Here is a 16,606-nt window from a genome sequence, read left to right as displayed (position 1 = left end):
TCATTAGCCAGCAAGTGGGAGTTCAGAGCGCTCCGTAGGGGTCGGGGGAGGGAGGCCAGCGGCTGAAACGACATTCCAAAGGATGCAATCTGCCCTCCCCTCCAAAAAATGCCAGCCCATTTCTCTGCTGCTTCCACCCCCTGCACCCTGGGACGCTGCTGCCAGTGCCACCTGTGGCTGCAAACCCCAGAGGACTGAAACATCTGGGCCACCATCGGTACTTTCCTGGCTAATGAGGCTATTTTGGGCTGGTTTTCCTCTGTGAAGAAGGAGTCCCCACGCTCAGGGCTGCACAAACACAGAGTGAGAAGGGTCTTATCCCCCAGGGCTGTGATCCAGTCTGCTGTTAGAGACCCTCTTCTGATTTAGGTTTGTAGGTCTGAAATCTCAGTTGCTGCTGTCTCTGGATAAAATATCCAACATTTTCTCCAAAAGTAGAGCGGGATGATGCACAGTAGGGGAGGTGTGGGGGTGACATTCTGCTCCTGAGCTCCTCCATGAATGTGGGCAAGCAAAACCACTGCAGTTTCAGTTCTGGAAAAGGTGCCAAAAGCAGCTTTTTAAGCACGGGAGAAATATCTGAAACTGAAATCAGGGGAAAGAATAGCCTGCAGGTCATGACGCCTGTTTTGACTGAGAGCCATGGATTGGAAACAGTGGAGGGATCCCAGAGAGAAGTGCACATCACTCCTGTGCTCCATGGACACTTCTCTTGGAAATGTTCATTATCCAAAGAGAGCAGGGCTTTGGAAAAGCACTTGCTGAGCACGTGCTGTGCCAGCTCTGGTGACAGGGACCCTGCTGCTGCAGGGAGCACCACGAGCCAGAGATGTTGGATGGTGACTGTCCAGAGAGAGAAAAGGAGGTGAGAAAGTGAGGATGTTCACACAGAGCCCTGGAGGTTTTGCTGGAGAGGTGTCACCACCCGACCCAACGTGGGCTGGAGGATCTCCTGGCGTTTCCCATCATGGGCTCCAAAGCTGCCCCTGCTCACACTCGGGGTGAGCTCAGCCATCACAGCCTAAAGAAAAGCAGGCACCACAATAACAGTGTTTTGTGTACAAACAAAGTTGGCCACAGGCTGTGCTGGGAATACTCTGAAGACTGACGGGTTGTGTAAACACCGGGTGAAACGTGGATTTCTCGCTTTGAATCTATTCCGTGGGATCGCTGGAAACACAACACTTCAGCTTGAAATTCTGGAATAAAATAATGAGAACTGAGGAGAGAAAGTTGGTTTTATAACACTTTAAGGGGCTCAGATGCTAATCTGACATGGCAGTGATGGATTGAAAAGGACCTAAGCCTCATTGGACTGTGTCTGGGCATCACCTGAACCAGCACATCAGGGGCTCTGCTCATCCCCTACCCTGGGCCAGGTGAATGAAACCACTCCTAAAACAAGCATTTTCAAACTACAAAGACAAGATTTCCTTTGTATATCTTCATGTTTAACCTCAAGATTTTGCTCTGTCATCACAATTTTAGGGACTTGCTTCCTGTTTCCTACCCTGGTGATCAAGACCATCAGCAAGAGAGGATTGGAAATGCAAAGGGAAGGGGCAGAAATTTGCCCTGCCATCAGTGATCCCATAGCTCATGTGGGGCTGGGAATGGAACAAGGAGGGCAAACTCCTGTTTTTAAACAACTGGGCAACTAGGAAAAGGAGCAGAGCAAGATATGGTTTGACTCACATTTTTAGAGAATCTATAATGCTCCCCCAAACAACACATATGCACATATATATACATATATAAAAATACATATACACTGGTGGGATGGCTATTGGAAAACACATTTCAAGCAGAAAAAAACAGGAGAATAGACTTTTACAGTCAGCAAACATCTGTAACAAAAGGTCTAATACATCTTGGAGGAATTTACTTACTTTTCCTGACTTTTGTTTTTCACCAAACCAAGAAGAATTTATAAAACATCTCAGTCCTGTCTGCATTCATGCCCCAAAACCAACTTTACCCAACTTTTTTCCTTTCCATTCCCAGCCAGTCGTCAGCACTGATGGAGCCAGGCTGAAATCACTGGAGAAAATCCCACTGACTTCAGTGAAACCAAAATTTGCCCGCTGACCCCAAAACCCACAAAAAGTCAACCAAGCTTCCCAACTGGGACATGACTCTGAACACACTCAGATGCTTTCAGAACTGGGGGTTCATGCTCCTCTTCTGAGAGCAGATAACAGCAGCCAGCCTGCCGTGAGGCTGACCCTGCAGGGGACACAGGTCTAAACCACCTTTGAGCCACATTTTGCCCAAACTATTGAGTTTTACACTTTTGGCTCCAGCAGTCCCGGGTTTGGTCCCTTTTGGAGTCTCCTCCGGGGTCCCCAGAGTGGTCAGTGCTGCCCTGAGGGGGAGGATGCTCCGTGCCCCGCAGCTCCTGCTGGGGGATCACAGCGGATGCCGCGACTCCGCACGGGCTCAAGGAACAACTGCAACGAGAGCATGTGAAACAAATCCATGGGGGGATATCAGATCCAAGGACAGCCCTGGCAGCTCAGGAAGTCCTTGAGATGCTAATTGCTGGGAGCTGGGAAAGTAGACTGGGAAAATATCACAGAGTGCTTGCTGCCTTCTGTGCTTTTATCTGAGCATCTCCTGTTGGCTCTGGCAGAGGCTGCTCACTGGACTCTGCTCTGAGCCAGCACAATCATTTCTGTGATCCTCCACTGCCCAAATTTTCCCTTAGCATTTTGCCAAAGTTTTCTCCCTTTTTTTCCACAATAGCAATGAGTTGGGTTTGGGTTTTTTTTCTGACTCTTGATGCTCTTTGGGGAATTCTCTCTCCCTCAAGCATAATAATCTGCACTAGTTATGTAATATAGTGTTAACAGGGGGTTGGCAAGCTTTGATTTCACCCAAATTCATATCAGACTGTTCCAGGAAATTCAATTATTTGTATTTTCTTAGGCAACAAAACCTCCTTTCTGGAAAGCTTCTTGATAGACCTGCCTGGAGTGTTCACCTGGATCCTGGACTGACAAAATCAACAGTGTCCTGGTTTTATTAATTTATTGTCTTTCCTCCACTCACTAAACAATTAATTTACAGACACAGCTCTGCAGGACTGATGCAAAAGGAATGATGCAGAAGGGTGGGAATATGGTTGTAAGATGCAAAGGAATTTCCACAAAGTAACCTTCTCAGCAACTTTGCTGATAAAGCCAGCAATAAACCAGCAATAAATAGCAATAAAAGCAAACATGTTGTTCCTCAGACTGGAGAAAGGAGACATCACATCAGGACACAAAGGTGGCCAGGGATGGGATTTAGAAATGATCTACAGAAGCAAATCATATAATGGTACAGCAGCAAAGGCATCTCACACATCAGCAGAATGTTGTTTCGTGCTCCTGGAATACATCAAAAATAGAGGCTGTTTGAACCCCAAACCCAGCCCTGAGGGGTTGGACTGAGCAGCTTCACTCAGCAGCAGCTCTGTCATGGGAGACAAATCCATCTGTGGGCAGGAGACCCGGCCATGAGCCACGTGTCTGTTGGAATTTCACCCAAACCCCTCCCTGGGGAGCCATTTTACAGGAGTTTTGTGGCAGGGCTGGCTCCAGTCATGGGAAAAAAAAAAAGCTCACATGGAAGCACACGTAGGATTCAGTGATCAAAGTGTTTGGGGGAGATTTGGGAGTATCAGCTGCCAGAAGTAACATCAATACTGTCAACTTATGGAAAACTGGCGTGGAGAGAACAAAACCCCAAAGGGACCTGGGAATTCTCTAACGTCTGGGAAATCTGCTGCAGGAAAGTGGAAAGTATTTGTGAGAGAAATTAGAGAAGCTGCAACTGAAATTCCTCTGGTCGTGGCTGGAACAGAGGAAAGAAATGCTCTGGCAATGTTGTGTAAAGGAGCATCAGGAGGGCAGGACAGCAAGGGAAAATGAAGAGCTGGGGAATTGTGACACCACATAAATACTGTCAGGAGAAAGCCTTAAGGGAGTTGGGCCAGTGGGAAAGGTGAGTGTTTGGGGAGCTCTGAAAGCAACACGGGAGGAAATAGGAGGCTTTAAGTGCTGACTGATCCTGGTGTGCCCTCGCTGTAAAACAGAGCTCAGATATTTTTTACATGACTCAGAAACAAAGGTGAAAGTGAAATGAAGTGAAATGAAGGCAAAGCTGTTGCTGGTGCCAGGACTTGGCTCCAGGTACTCGAGAGCTGGAACCTTTCAGGAAGGGGCTGTTGGGTGCCTTTGCTGCCCCACACTGAGCTGGGCACAAACTCACAAGGCCCATTGCCCAAAAAACAGGCAGCTCTGCCTGAAAACCAGCTGTCTGGAGCAAGGCTTCAGACCAGTGGAGCAGCCAAAATCACCAGAGGTTGGGAAAGGCTTCAGGAAAGGAATACAAGGAGAGTAACAGCACAGAGCTGGGGAGGATGCTAAAAAAACTAGAGGTGCCTGTGGGTTCAGTCTGCCATCAGTTTATTTTGGGGAGGCAGATCAGTGGAAAAAGGGAAGGTGTGATCAGCTGGGCAGTTTTTCCTGCTTACATTTGGATCTTTCCTTTAGAAGGGGTGGCTGCTCCCTCCGACGGACTCCGGCTCCAAGATACACACAAAGTAGAGGAAATCTATTTTTAGTCTCCTTGAGACAAAAGTGCTAGTAAAAAAAAAATAAAATGTTAGAAAGACAATTGCTTCCTGTTTAGGGCTGCTGGGAAGGGAGATCCTGCCGAGACACTGAGGCTGGGCAGGACCTGGGTACAGCTCTCAGGAGCTGCCCCGGGGGGAGCAGGGAGGGCAGAGGGGTCTGTCAGGTGAGGTGGAGTCCCCTGGGGGTGTGAGACAAGGAAAGATGTTCTCAGCTCCTGGGAGTCCCCACACTGGGCTGGGAGGTCCCTGCCCTGGATTCCTGAGGGAGGGGAAGGATTTGAGCTTCTGCTCCTTTGGGATTCTTGGTGCCTACAGGCTTCAGCCTGAGCTCAGCTGCTGAGGGTGAAAGACTCCAGAGTGTCCAAGTGACACGTGAGTCTAAGGAGACAATTTGCAAAGTGACTTTCACACTGAGCCTCAGATTGATTGAAGACTTATCCCTCTGAAAATACCAATACTTGGTCAAATCAGTCTGATCCACAGCAAGAGAGCAGGTTGTGTGTCAGCTGGGGGGTTTGACTTCAACACTGACTCATCTCTCTATCTTCAAAGTGCTGCTTCCACCAACAAACTACACACAGGAGGTTAAATTAGGAACCCAAAATTAAATCCACAGCATTCTCTACAATTAACTAGTCAAATGTACTTCCTCATTTTCGATGGCACTCTAAATTTTTCCAAAGCAAGACAATTATCATTAGAAATCAGCTTAAACCGCTGATTTTTCTCTTTAGGAACGGCACATCCTGCAGCTCTTTCCGGGACAGTTTGTGTTTCTTCGGCTGCACCATTAAAAATACATCATGGATGTCAGCAGCTAATTACTCTGACAAGTAGCTTTACTTCCCCTTGTGCTTTTTCCACATCACACACACTCAGAAAGAGGAAGACACGACAGTTTTTGTCCTAAAATCACAGACTGGAAGGGTAGGAATGGATCCCTGTGGGTGGATTTACTGTTAGTGTCATACAGGATATTTTCAGCTCCTTTCTGGCACAGAGTGAAAGAGAAAAACCAAAGGGGAGGGGGGAATTATCCTGGTACGAACCACACACCAAACCAACCAATCATTCGACTTCTACTCAGGGTTTACACAGGAAATGAAACTCTGACACGGCCGTGAAATCGTAACAATCTATTTGCAAAGAACCGTAACAAAACTGGGAATGTGTCCCCCGGCAGATACTCCCTGTGTTCAGGTGAGCCCTGCTGAGACATATCCCAGGATCTGCACGGTGCTGGGATAGGTCTTGCGCATCCCCATGCACCTCTCCTGGTCGATGAAGAGCGAGTTGTTCTTGATGACCAGGTCGTGCTCCAAGACAGCCTTGGAACGGACCAGCATTTGCAGCATGTCCTCGGAGGCTCGGAGGCACTGGTGAAGGTTCCTGAGTGTCTCATTGATTTCATTGACCTCTTGGACAAGGCTGGAAGGCAGCGAGAACCCCCGTTAGCAGTCCCGTCACGGCAGTGGTTTCCAGCAGAGCGTTGCTGATGGGCCCTTTGGGCACAGGATTTCCCCCATCAGCAAGCACAGACCGATGTGGACCCCCCATTCCTGCCAGATACAATGCTGAGGGAAGAGCTCCTCCATGGAGAGGAAGGGGTAAGTTTGCTCTAAGGCTTCAAACTTACTCAGCTTTCAAACTTCACAGATTTCACAGAACTTCTGAGTTGGAAGGGACCACAGTGAATGGCCCACACATGGGTCAAACCCACAGCCTTGGTGTTATTAGCACCATGCTCCAAACAACAACCTGACCCTGATCTCAGGGTCAGGCTTTGGGGATGTGCAGTGTCTGCCAGAGCAGCTCGTCCCACTGTGAAGAGGGATGAGCAGCTGTGGTTTCCCACCTCTGCTTGGGTTTGAGGGTTTGTTGGTTCACCCTCCTGCACTTCCCTGTGCTGGGGCCCTACCCACACCCACACAGGCTCACACAGCAGAACAGGGCAGCTGGGAGAGGCTAAAAGTGAATGTGAAACAAGTGGAGGATGGAAAAAACAACAGCGTGTGAGATGCTGAACCAGCTCTGGGGCTGGGTTTAAATCATTATTTAAAGGGAACCATGCTCAGAGGGCTTCCAGGAGGAGGTGTGAAGTTTGGGTGCCTCACAGAGGGCACTGAGGGCAACCTGCTTTGCCACAGCCCTCTGGGGTGCAATCCCAAAGAGCTCACTATGTCCTTGAAAGGATTTCCAATGTCCCCAGGGCGGGGAGGACAGCTCTTACTGGTTCTCCATGTGGTGCACCCTTCTTGGAGTTACCCAAAAGGAAGGAGCTAAGGGCTCTCAACATGAGCTTGTCAGAGAGTTGAATCATAGAATCATAGACATCAATCACAGGATGGTTTGGGTCAGAAGGGACCTTCAAGATCATCCAGTTCCACCCCCTGCCACAGGCAGAGACACCTTCCATAGCCCAGGTTGCTCCAAGCCCCGTCCAACCTGGCATTGGACACTTCCAGGGATGGTGCAGCCACAGCTTCTCTGGGCAACCTGTGCCAGGGCCTCCCCACCCTCACAGGGAAGAATTCCTTCCCCATATCCCATCTAACCCTGCCCTCTGGCAGTGGGAAGCCATTTCCCCTTTGTCCTGTCACTATCTGCCCATATAAAAAGTCCCTCTCCCTCCTTTTTATAAGCCCCCTTCATATACTGGAGGGCCACAATAGGGAGAATAAAGAGCTTATCCTTCAAACCTGAGCACATCCAGCCACCTGGGTGAGGCAGGAGAGGCTGAGTTTTACCCAAGTGGGAAGAATCCAGTCCCTCGTGGGGTGGCATCAGGCTGTACCCGGCCATGGTGCACAACCTCTGCCATGGGTGCAGAGCTGCCCCAGCACCCCGAGGCTGGGACAACTGCTCATTGCTTTGGATTCTACCAGGGCACTTATGGAAGGGTGATTTAGGAAAAGGAAAAAAAAGCTGATTTTTGTCACCCAGTGATGCTCGTGAGTGCCACCCCCAGTGACTCCTCAGGGACCCTGCCAGCCCTGCCCTCTTGCCTTACCGGATCTGGGCAGTGTCCCGGCACAGCTCCACGTTTGGTCTCCTCGTGCGCTCATCCAGCCGGGTCTGAGCCACTTTCAACTGAACCTCTTTGTCCTTTATGGTTTTTTGGATGACTTGTATCTTCGTCTCGATCTGGAAGATTTCCTGCCGTGTCTGGCGTGAAACACAAACACGTGTATTAATTGAAAAATATCTGCTCAAGTGATCACATCATTTCCCTTTTCTCCTGCCTGGATGCAGGAAAAAAAACAGGCTCCATAAGCAGACCCTGGGCTCAGACCACTGTCACTGTACCACATATCCAGGCACAGATCCAGCAGAGTTTTCAGGGAAAAGCATCTCTTTGCTATTGCTGTCACATCAGAGGAGGTTTAGGAGCAGTGATGGACCTACTGAATTCCCAGCTTCCCAAAATTACTGCTTGCAAGAACTGCTCATCCATCCATCATCCCTAACAGAGGGAAAGTTTTTAATGGCTCCTCATTTAAGGATGTGGCATCAGCAAGCCCAGCCTCAATCAACACAGTCTCAAGCACTTTTCAGGAAGCCTCCCATGAGATCCACTGGTGAGCCCATTGCTGACCTCCACTTGCTCTGCTTGGCAGAGGCAGGACACGGACAGCCATCCCTTGGGATGAAGCTAAAGCGGGAAGGGGTGCCAGGCTACCTTGGCCAGGTGGGTCTGGATCTTGCTCTTGGCGTTGGCGGTCTCGGTGATGCGGCTGGTGAAGGCGTCGTTGACCTTGCTGAACTGGCGCCACATCTCGTCGGCCGTGCCCATGAGGACGCTCTCCGTGCTCGCCCGCAGCTTGGCCGAGGTCGCCCGCTGGCTCTGGGAGCGGAAGATGTTGTTGTCCGTGAACCTGGCCCACGTCTCCGGCACCGAGATCCTGAGGGGGGGAAAGGAGAGGCCCTGGATCAGCCCCCGCTGCTGAGGGCGGTCGTGTCCCAACCTGGGGCAGCCTCACCTGGAATATTGTTTTGGGCACCACAATATAAGATATTAAACTCTTATGGAGCATCCAAAGGAGGGAGTGAGGATGGGGAAGGGCCTTGATTTGAAGGCGTGTGAGGACACTGAGGGCACTTGGTGTGTTCAGCTGGAGAAGAGGAGACTGAGGGGAGACCTCACTGCAGTTCCACCTTCCTGGGCAGGGGCAGAGGAGGGGCAGGGACTGAGCTCTGCTCTGGGGGGACCAGGGACAGCAGCCAGGGAAGGGCTGGAGCTGTGTCAGGGCAGGCTCAGGTTGGATCTCAGGCAAAGGTTCTTCCCCCAGAGGCTGGTTGGGCACTGCCCAGGCTCCCCAGGGCAGTGGGCAGCCCCTGGGGGGGGCTGCCAGAGCTCCAGGAGGGTTTGGCTGATCTTCTGGGGCACAGGGGGTGACTCTTGGGGATGGGCCTGTGCAGGGCCAGGAGTTGGACTTGATGGTCCTTGTGGGTCCCTTCCAACTCAGCATATCCTGGGATCCTGTGATGAATCCTGCCAGCGAGCAGTGAGGGTCAAATGTAGATTAAATCTATGCTCTCAATTAAATTACATGAAAGTGAAACATCTGGACCCTGTTTGTTCAATGATGTTTATTAAATGATGACCTGCTCATGAAGACAACCTATGAAAGCTCAGACAAACCAAAGGTTCTCCCAGAAAAAGCAGAGATTCCAAACAGATCCCCTATTTCCATGTTTGAGGCACTAATTGTCAAGGGATTCCCAGCTCCATGACAACACACAGATCAAAGTCAATTCATTTTGCTCACAGCCCATCTCAGTTTCACACTAAACTGAACAAGCATTAGATCCCACTCCATTCCCTGTCTGTGTGTTTGGGATGAAGTTCCTGCCTATGCAGTAGTCCAGAACAAGGTCAACAAAAGACTTAAATACCACATAAGCTCCATTTAAAACCTGCTGATTCTCGGCACATTTTACCCCCCTCTGAATTTTAGCATCAATCCCTTGCAATTCATTTGCCTGTCTAAATACATCTGAGCTCTACTGTGAGTAACTACTCAAACTGTTAGAAAAATTGAAACAATCTGTGCCTCTCCATAAACTGTGTGTGTCTGGGTGAGCAGGAGATTTGTTCCCTCAGCCCTTTGCCACTTAGGGCATATCTCTGCAAGTGCTCAGTTCATTTACTACAGAGCCAAAGCCGAATTCCTGGCACCCAAAAGCAGCTGAACCCTGTCCCAGGACAACAGTCTCTATTTCTTCATCCTGTGTGTCATTCCAGCTCGCTGCCAGGCTCTCTCCAGGCAGGGGTGAACCCCCCAGACTTTACGTCAGGGAAGAGCACTCAGGCAAGCACTGACACATCTTTGAAAACATCCACAAACTTAATGGGCTGTGCAGAGGTGCTGGGCTGAATTCATTTGCAGGCTGGTCTCTGGACCCTGATGTAATGTTTAATTAGGCTGGACTCGCTTTCCCCTGCTGGGTGTTGGATGGAGGGCTGTTCTCCCTCTGGTGAGCGGAGAGAAACGACCCCTTGGAGGTGATGGTGGGATGGATGTGCCTGGGAAAACCCAGCTCCCTGCCAGGGAGAGGCACTGTGCCTCCCCGGGCCCCCCAGTGCCACCCAGCCTGCACTCACGTGGCATCGATCCGCTCCACCCCTCGGTAGTAGTGGATGCCTCTGGAGGTGTTCTTCAGCTGGTAGCACTTGTTGTCGATGTGATGGCCCATCTGCTTGTCAGCCAGGTCCTTCTCCAGCTCCTGCCGGGCCTCCTTGTTGCACCTTCAGCACAGACACAGCAGGTCTCAGTGGGGGTGTGGGGGGAATGGTTTCCTGCCCACCCCGCTGTGTGCATCCCTGCCCGCTTCCCATGGAGCCTGCACGGGTCTGACACCTGCAGGGGGTGAGTGGGGTAGGGCCCTGCTGGGGTTCACATTAAAATGCACACCAGCCCTGCAGCAAGAGACCAGGAGCCCCTCCTTACATGAGCTGGGCATTCACGGTGCTCAGGCACTGCTGGAGCCTCTCCCGGACGGACCTGATGATCTTGATTTCCTGGGCAAAGGTAAAACACAGCTCCATCAGTATCCATGGCCTGGACACACTCATCCCCTCGAGCCTCTCCAACCTTGCACACAGTGAGAACTTCCCTGCTTGCCTTTCCCCCAAAGCAAACAGGGGGTGCAGAAAGGGCCCCCCGGCCCCCATGCAGATGTTTGTGCAGCTGAGCCCACACCCAGTGACAGGAGGGGACAGAAGGGGGCTGTGGCCACTGCCATGGCCTCTGAAATCACTTTCAGGGTGGGCTCTCAAGTGTTTTTTCATCTTGACATCCATGTCAAGGGCCGGTTAGCTCCACTACAGGGAGATGGGTCCAGATTCTGACCTGATATGAACAGGCACAGTGGTTGCCTGGATCAGCAGTGCTGCACATCCCCATCCCCAGTCCCAACATATCTTCCTCCCCACAAGAGATCCCATCCATATGGGACAAGAGGAGATGGCCTTTGGTGCAAATCCCCAGTCCTTTCCAAGAAACACTCAGCCCTACCAGGGGAAGGCATGTGCTGCTCTCAGCTCACTTGACTCCAGCACAAACCTGTTGCACCTGTGAAGCCCCAGCTTCCAGAGGCAGGTGATCAGTGCTCCAAACTCAGGAATTTTTAAGCCCTCCTGTGTGCAGGAGCCAGCTGAAACCATAGCCTGAATATGAGCCAGACACTTAAAAACCAAAATGCCTCTATGGAGATATCAGCTCTGATAACTTTCCTAAAACCTTGTGACTTTTAAACTAAGATTTTAATGTTTTAGGGCCTGACTCACAAGGAAAAATCTTCCAACAGAGCAGTGGCATCACAGTCCCAGGGGCTGCAATTCCCTTCCCAGTTTTGTGATGCTTTTGCAGTGATTCTGTTTTGCTGTTCCCTGCATTAGGATCCCCTTTGCTGTGCCAGCTCTCATTCTGTTGGATTTTATTCACAGTTTAAAGCAGACTATATAAAGGCAGGCAGGAGAGCATGTTTCTGCAATTTCTATCAAATCAGTTGCCTGAGCACACAGAGCAACAGTCCTACTGCAGCCACACTGCTCTGAGCAAAGCAAAGCTGGGGGGAGGTGTAAAATCTTTTATTAGACAAGTTAATATAGCAGGGAAAACCAGACAGGCTGCCAGGCACACAGTGCCTTCTGCATATCTGTGTGTGCATCTGTGTGCAATATATATATAATGTTCTATAGATACAGAGATATATCACACAGATAGATACTGCTCCTGTGCTGGCAGGGCTGTCTCACAAACTCCATGAAGAAGGGCAGGGGACTCCAATATGCCACACGAACACAGTTGGTTTTCAGCTACTCCTTCCTCTCCTGGGGGGGAATGCAGCAGGTTTTGGGGGGGTTGAAGAGTTTAGCACCTCACCAGCACTAAGGAGCCAGGCAGGGAACAGGGCTGCAAAACCTGTTTAGGGTAGTTTAGGTAAAAATAACTCTAACACAGGATCTGTGCTGCCAGACTTACTGTGATGAGCTGTTTCTCCACGTCGTCATGGACTAGGTCGATGCCCATCCTCTTCTCCCGGTTAAGCAAGCACTTGTGAGCGACCTGTTGGGGACATGCCATGCCATCAGTGCTGGCTGCAGGGGCAGGGCTCCCTACAGGGGTGGTGCCCATGTCAAGTAATGTAAGAAAAGAAATTATAGGTGGGCACAGAGATGACAGCACGGGAAAAACTGATCTGGTTTAGCTGACAACGAGCAGCCGAGTGCAACATCAGCATTAAATCGATGTGAGGGAGCCTACGTGTCCCTGGTGCCACCACAGCTGAATGCAGGGACCTGTGTCAGGCTCGATGCTGACCTCACCAGAGCCTCGTGGTAAGACACGGGCTTTTATCTCCCAAACCAGGATTTTGGAGATAAAAATATTTGGTTAAACAAATCCTGTCCTGATGTGCTCAGCGTGCGCCAGTGAGGGGGGGGAGATGCAGCAGATGGCAGGGGATTTGTATATTCCTGACAGAACTAATGGGCTCTTAATAAAAACTTTCTAGATGTTACAGAGCTGTAATGAAACTTTATTAGTCTAATTTGAATGGCTGCAGATGTTCTGGCAGGAGGCCACAGCTCGTGGCCCACAGGGCAGGGTCCTTACCTGGAAGGGGCCCTCGGTGTCGGCCAAGGCTCTCTCCAGCCGCTTCTGCATGTCTGTCAGGGAGTTGGTCTCCCTGATCATGGCATCCAGCTCGAGGCAGAGCTCCGACTTCCAATACTCTATGTCATTGACACGTTCTCCCAGGTTCTTGGTGCTCTCCCCCTGGGTCCTCTTGGCCTGCTGGTACACGTCCTTGATGGTGCGGTTGAGGTCGGCCCTCAGGCGCTCCGCGTTGTGCCGCGTGGTCTCCGACTCCTTGTAGTTGGTCATGTTGGACCTGTGCCAGTCGTCGAGGGTGTGCCGGGTGAAGACACCGTCCGGCCTCTCGGAAATGAAGGGAATTATCTTGGTGGGGGGTAACCCTGGGAAGCTTTCGGAAAGGGGAGCCAGAGTTGGGTTGAGGGCAGCTGCTTTGTAGTAGGCGTTGGGCATCCAGGGGAGGCTGATGCTCTCCGGCTGGTAAGGAATCCGGTTCTTGTAGCTTGCAGCCACTGTGCTGGTGGCAGGCAGGATCTTGCTGGGGGGTGGTTTTGGATAGGTAAACTTTGCTTTTAAGGGATAGCCGTAGAGCTCCATTGTGGAATGCTGCTGTCAGGGACGTGTCCTGCACAAAGGAGGCAGAAGAAAACCTCATTCAGTCAGTTCCTGCCCTTGTCTCACTTCTCACAGCAATACACACAACCTGTGATACAGCCAGTGATGGCCAAGGTACCCACACTGTGCCTGTACAGGCCTAAATCTCTCAAAAACAAATCCCTTCTGACAGCATCCCAAGTACCTGGATAAACAGGGATCTCACTCTGCTGGTGGTATCCAGTGTCAGGTCTTGAAATGAGGAGAGGAACAAATCATGGCAGCCAAGGAGGATGACAGATCTGATACCTTCATTTTCCTTATTCCTTTATTCTTTATTCCCTATTTTCTATTATACCTTCATTTTCCCTGTCAATCTAGTGAAGTTCTTATGTGGCAGGGACATGTTCTTCCCCTAATACCCTTAAATTTAGCAAAAAGAGCTTTCACAAACGCAACCCTCTGAGCCAGTTTGGCAGAACTGAGGATGAGATGTCTGTGCTCAGGTCCAACAAAACCCACCGTGTGGGGGTTCCCACAAACCAGTTACTCCAGCCCTTTTCTCCCTGCTAGGGATAAGCCACTGCCATTCCCTAACTCCAAGCCACTTATTTATTATTATTTATCAAAAATTTTATTATTTATCATCCATTTTATTATTATAAACTTACACCTAGGAAACAGCATTCAGAGAGTGGGAGATGGTTTCCTTGGCTCCCACTCTTGCAAAGAAATCCTTCCCTTTCAGACACTGACAGACAAGGATTCAGGAGAGAAAAAACCCTTGGGAATGGCCTGGAGTTACTTTTCCATGCATTTCCAGCTGAATTAAATGGCCCTGCATCCCCCTCAGGATAAGTCATGCCAGGGTGGTACTTTCTACCCTCCCTGAACAGGGACACACAGCAGGAGCTGCTGACCACCCAGTTTGGGTATATTTGGATGCTATAAGAGATACTGGGGGCTGAGGAGAAGTACCTGCTTTGCTGGTCCTCCCCTCCCAGTGGAAGCACAGGCTCCCCTGTAGCTGTGAGTGTGGCTGTGCTCAGGGGTTTGGGGGTGTGGGGGTGCTGCTCCTCATCGCTGTGGTGCTGCGCTTGGTGGTGGCACTGCCTGGCTCTGCCCCAGCCCCAGTGTGCTGGCACCACAGGGCCAGGGCACTGTTGCTATGGGCAGTGGGGTTCTGCAGAGGGAGACTGGGTTCTATGGTGGGTGAGGGGGTTCTGTGACCTGTGACCGGGCTCTGTGACCTGTTCTGACCATTGAACCTCCCTGTGATGGCCACAGCAATGGCCACAGGGCAGCACAGGATGCTGGGTGGGCAACCTGGGGCCAGTAAACACCCTCACATGGCATCCCAGATCCTGCCCTGGGCAACCTCCTGCCCTCACTGGGCAGCTTTGTGCAGCCCCTGAACAACCATGTGCAGCTGTTGGATGATGGATAATGCTCTTGGCCACCTGATTTAGTTGGAGGTAGTCCTGTGAGGAGCTGGACTCACTGATCCTTATGGGTCTCTTCCAACTTGGGATATTGCATGGTCCTATGAACTCAGTGCCCTCAGTGGGCAACCCAGTGCCACCCCAGGCAACCCAGTGCCACCTTAGTGTTCAAGGCAAGGTTGGATGGGGCTTGGAGCAACCTGGGCTGGTGGAAGTGTCCCTGCCCATGGCTTTAGAAGAGCTTTAAGGTCCTTTCTAACACAAACCATTCCAGGATTCTAGGAACTCTGTGCAACCCAGTGCCACCCCTGGGCAACTTGATCCCATCCCTGGACAGCCCTCAGTGCCATCAATGGGTAACTCAGTACAGCCCTTGGGTATCTTAGTGCCACTCCTGGGCAAACCAGAGTCCTCACTGGGCAACCCAGTGCCAGCACTGGTGCTTCTGGGCCAGGCAGAGGCTTCCCTGGGGTGGGGGGTACACCAGGTGAGATGTCCCCAGGAGCCCCACCACAGCACAGCCTCCCCAGCACCAGGGTGTCACACACCAGTCCCCCAGTGACACTGGGAATGTTTCTGGGAGTGGGTCCCTCCCCAGTTAACTCTGGCTTTAGCCTGAGAACAGGCTCTGAGGCAGGGCAGTGCTGGTGGTGGTGAGCACAGGCACTCTGGTTACCCCAAGGGGGTTTCTCCCAGCTCTTGAAAACACCTCTCAGTTCTTCTGTGTGCACTTCTGTGTCCCACCTTGTCCAGAGGAATAGTTTCTTTTCCTCACTTAGCACCCTGGCTGAGCTGTGAGCCATGTACAGGCAACTACCAGGCTGGTAAATGTGCCCTTTCCCAGCTGCCTCAGTTTCTTCTCACTCTCCCAATATTGCAGCTGCAGACTGAGACTGAACCAAAGTGTTTCCCAGCTCCTGGTGGGTGCAGAGACTCCCTACCCACCACTCCTGCTGTCCATGCACACACACACTCGGCCTCCACAAGGCAGCAGAGCCTCTTGCCAAAGAGCTGACATGAAATATAACCCAAACTATTCCATGTATACACTTTAGCACATTTTCATTTCACTTTAAACACACATCTTGCTCTGGCCAGGCGGAGTATCAGCTTCATCAAGCTGAAATAAAACATTCAGCACATAAGTTGTTCTTTTCTATAGCTAAACCAGATAAAATAATTTCAGTTAAAGCAAGCCAAGCTCTGCCCCTCTGCAGGACTCGTGCCCACCCTCAGACCAGCCCAGCCCTCTGCCCCTTGCTCACTCCCAGCCTCCATCTCCACTCTCACACCCTGCCCGTGGTTAATTCTGTTCAGATGAATCACTGCAGACAAGGAACACCACTAATTGTGGCAGGACACCACATGGGTTTTGAAGTATTTGCTAAATTAAGCAAGAATAATTGGCTAATATTGGAAATGGCCCACGGGTGCTCTGCAAAGGACACCCAGGACCTGATGGGCAGGCACGAGAGTGGGAACGTCACAATGGGGGAGGCTTTGGTCCCACCACAGAAGCACAGAACATCCTGAGCTGGAAGGCACCCACAAGGATTATCCAGTCCAACCCCTGGCCCTGCCCAGACACCCCAAAAATCCCTGAGAGCATTGTCCAAACCCTCCTGGAGCTCTGGCAGCCTTGGGGCTGTGCCCACTGCCCTGGGGAGCCTGGTCAGTGCCCAACCAGCCTCTGGGGGAAGGACCTTTCCTAATATCCAACTTAAACCTTACCTCACACAGCCTAACAGCTACAAAGATGAGGAGAATTGGCACAGATAAAACAGTCAAATATACAAGTAAAGTGACTCTCAAGTAAGAAGTTGCCAAGAGCACACAGTACGTGGTCCCAA

At 51.0% G+C, this 16,606-nt stretch overlaps 1 protein-coding gene across 1 annotated transcript; it reads right to left on the bottom strand.

Annotated features, from left to right (window-relative positions):
• Window positions 1-5,742: 5,742 nt before the first annotated feature.
• On the bottom strand, window positions 5,743-14,481 carry TEKT3 (tektin 3). The gene is made up of 8 exons (XM_064675673.1): window positions 14,293-14,481; window positions 12,742-13,345; window positions 12,109-12,192; window positions 10,573-10,643; window positions 10,227-10,370; window positions 8,301-8,523; window positions 7,632-7,786; window positions 5,743-6,049 (listed from the first exon to the last, which is right to left on the bottom strand). The coding sequence occupies exons 2-8, from the start codon at window positions 13,315-13,317 to the stop codon at window positions 5,818-5,820; spliced, it is 1,485 nt and encodes a 494-aa protein (XP_064531743.1). The 5' UTR covers window positions 13,318-13,345; window positions 14,293-14,481; the 3' UTR covers window positions 5,743-5,817.
• Window positions 14,482-16,606: the final 2,125 nt, after the last annotated feature.

This window comes from Pseudopipra pipra, chromosome 19 (assembly GCF_036250125.1).
Source record: "Pseudopipra pipra isolate bDixPip1 chromosome 19, bDixPip1.hap1, whole genome shotgun sequence".
NCBI lineage: Eukaryota > Metazoa > Chordata > Aves > Passeriformes > Pipridae > Pseudopipra > Pseudopipra pipra.
The sequence above is the reverse complement of the archived record's forward strand: the minus strand, read 5'-3'. Positions and strand labels throughout refer to the sequence as shown.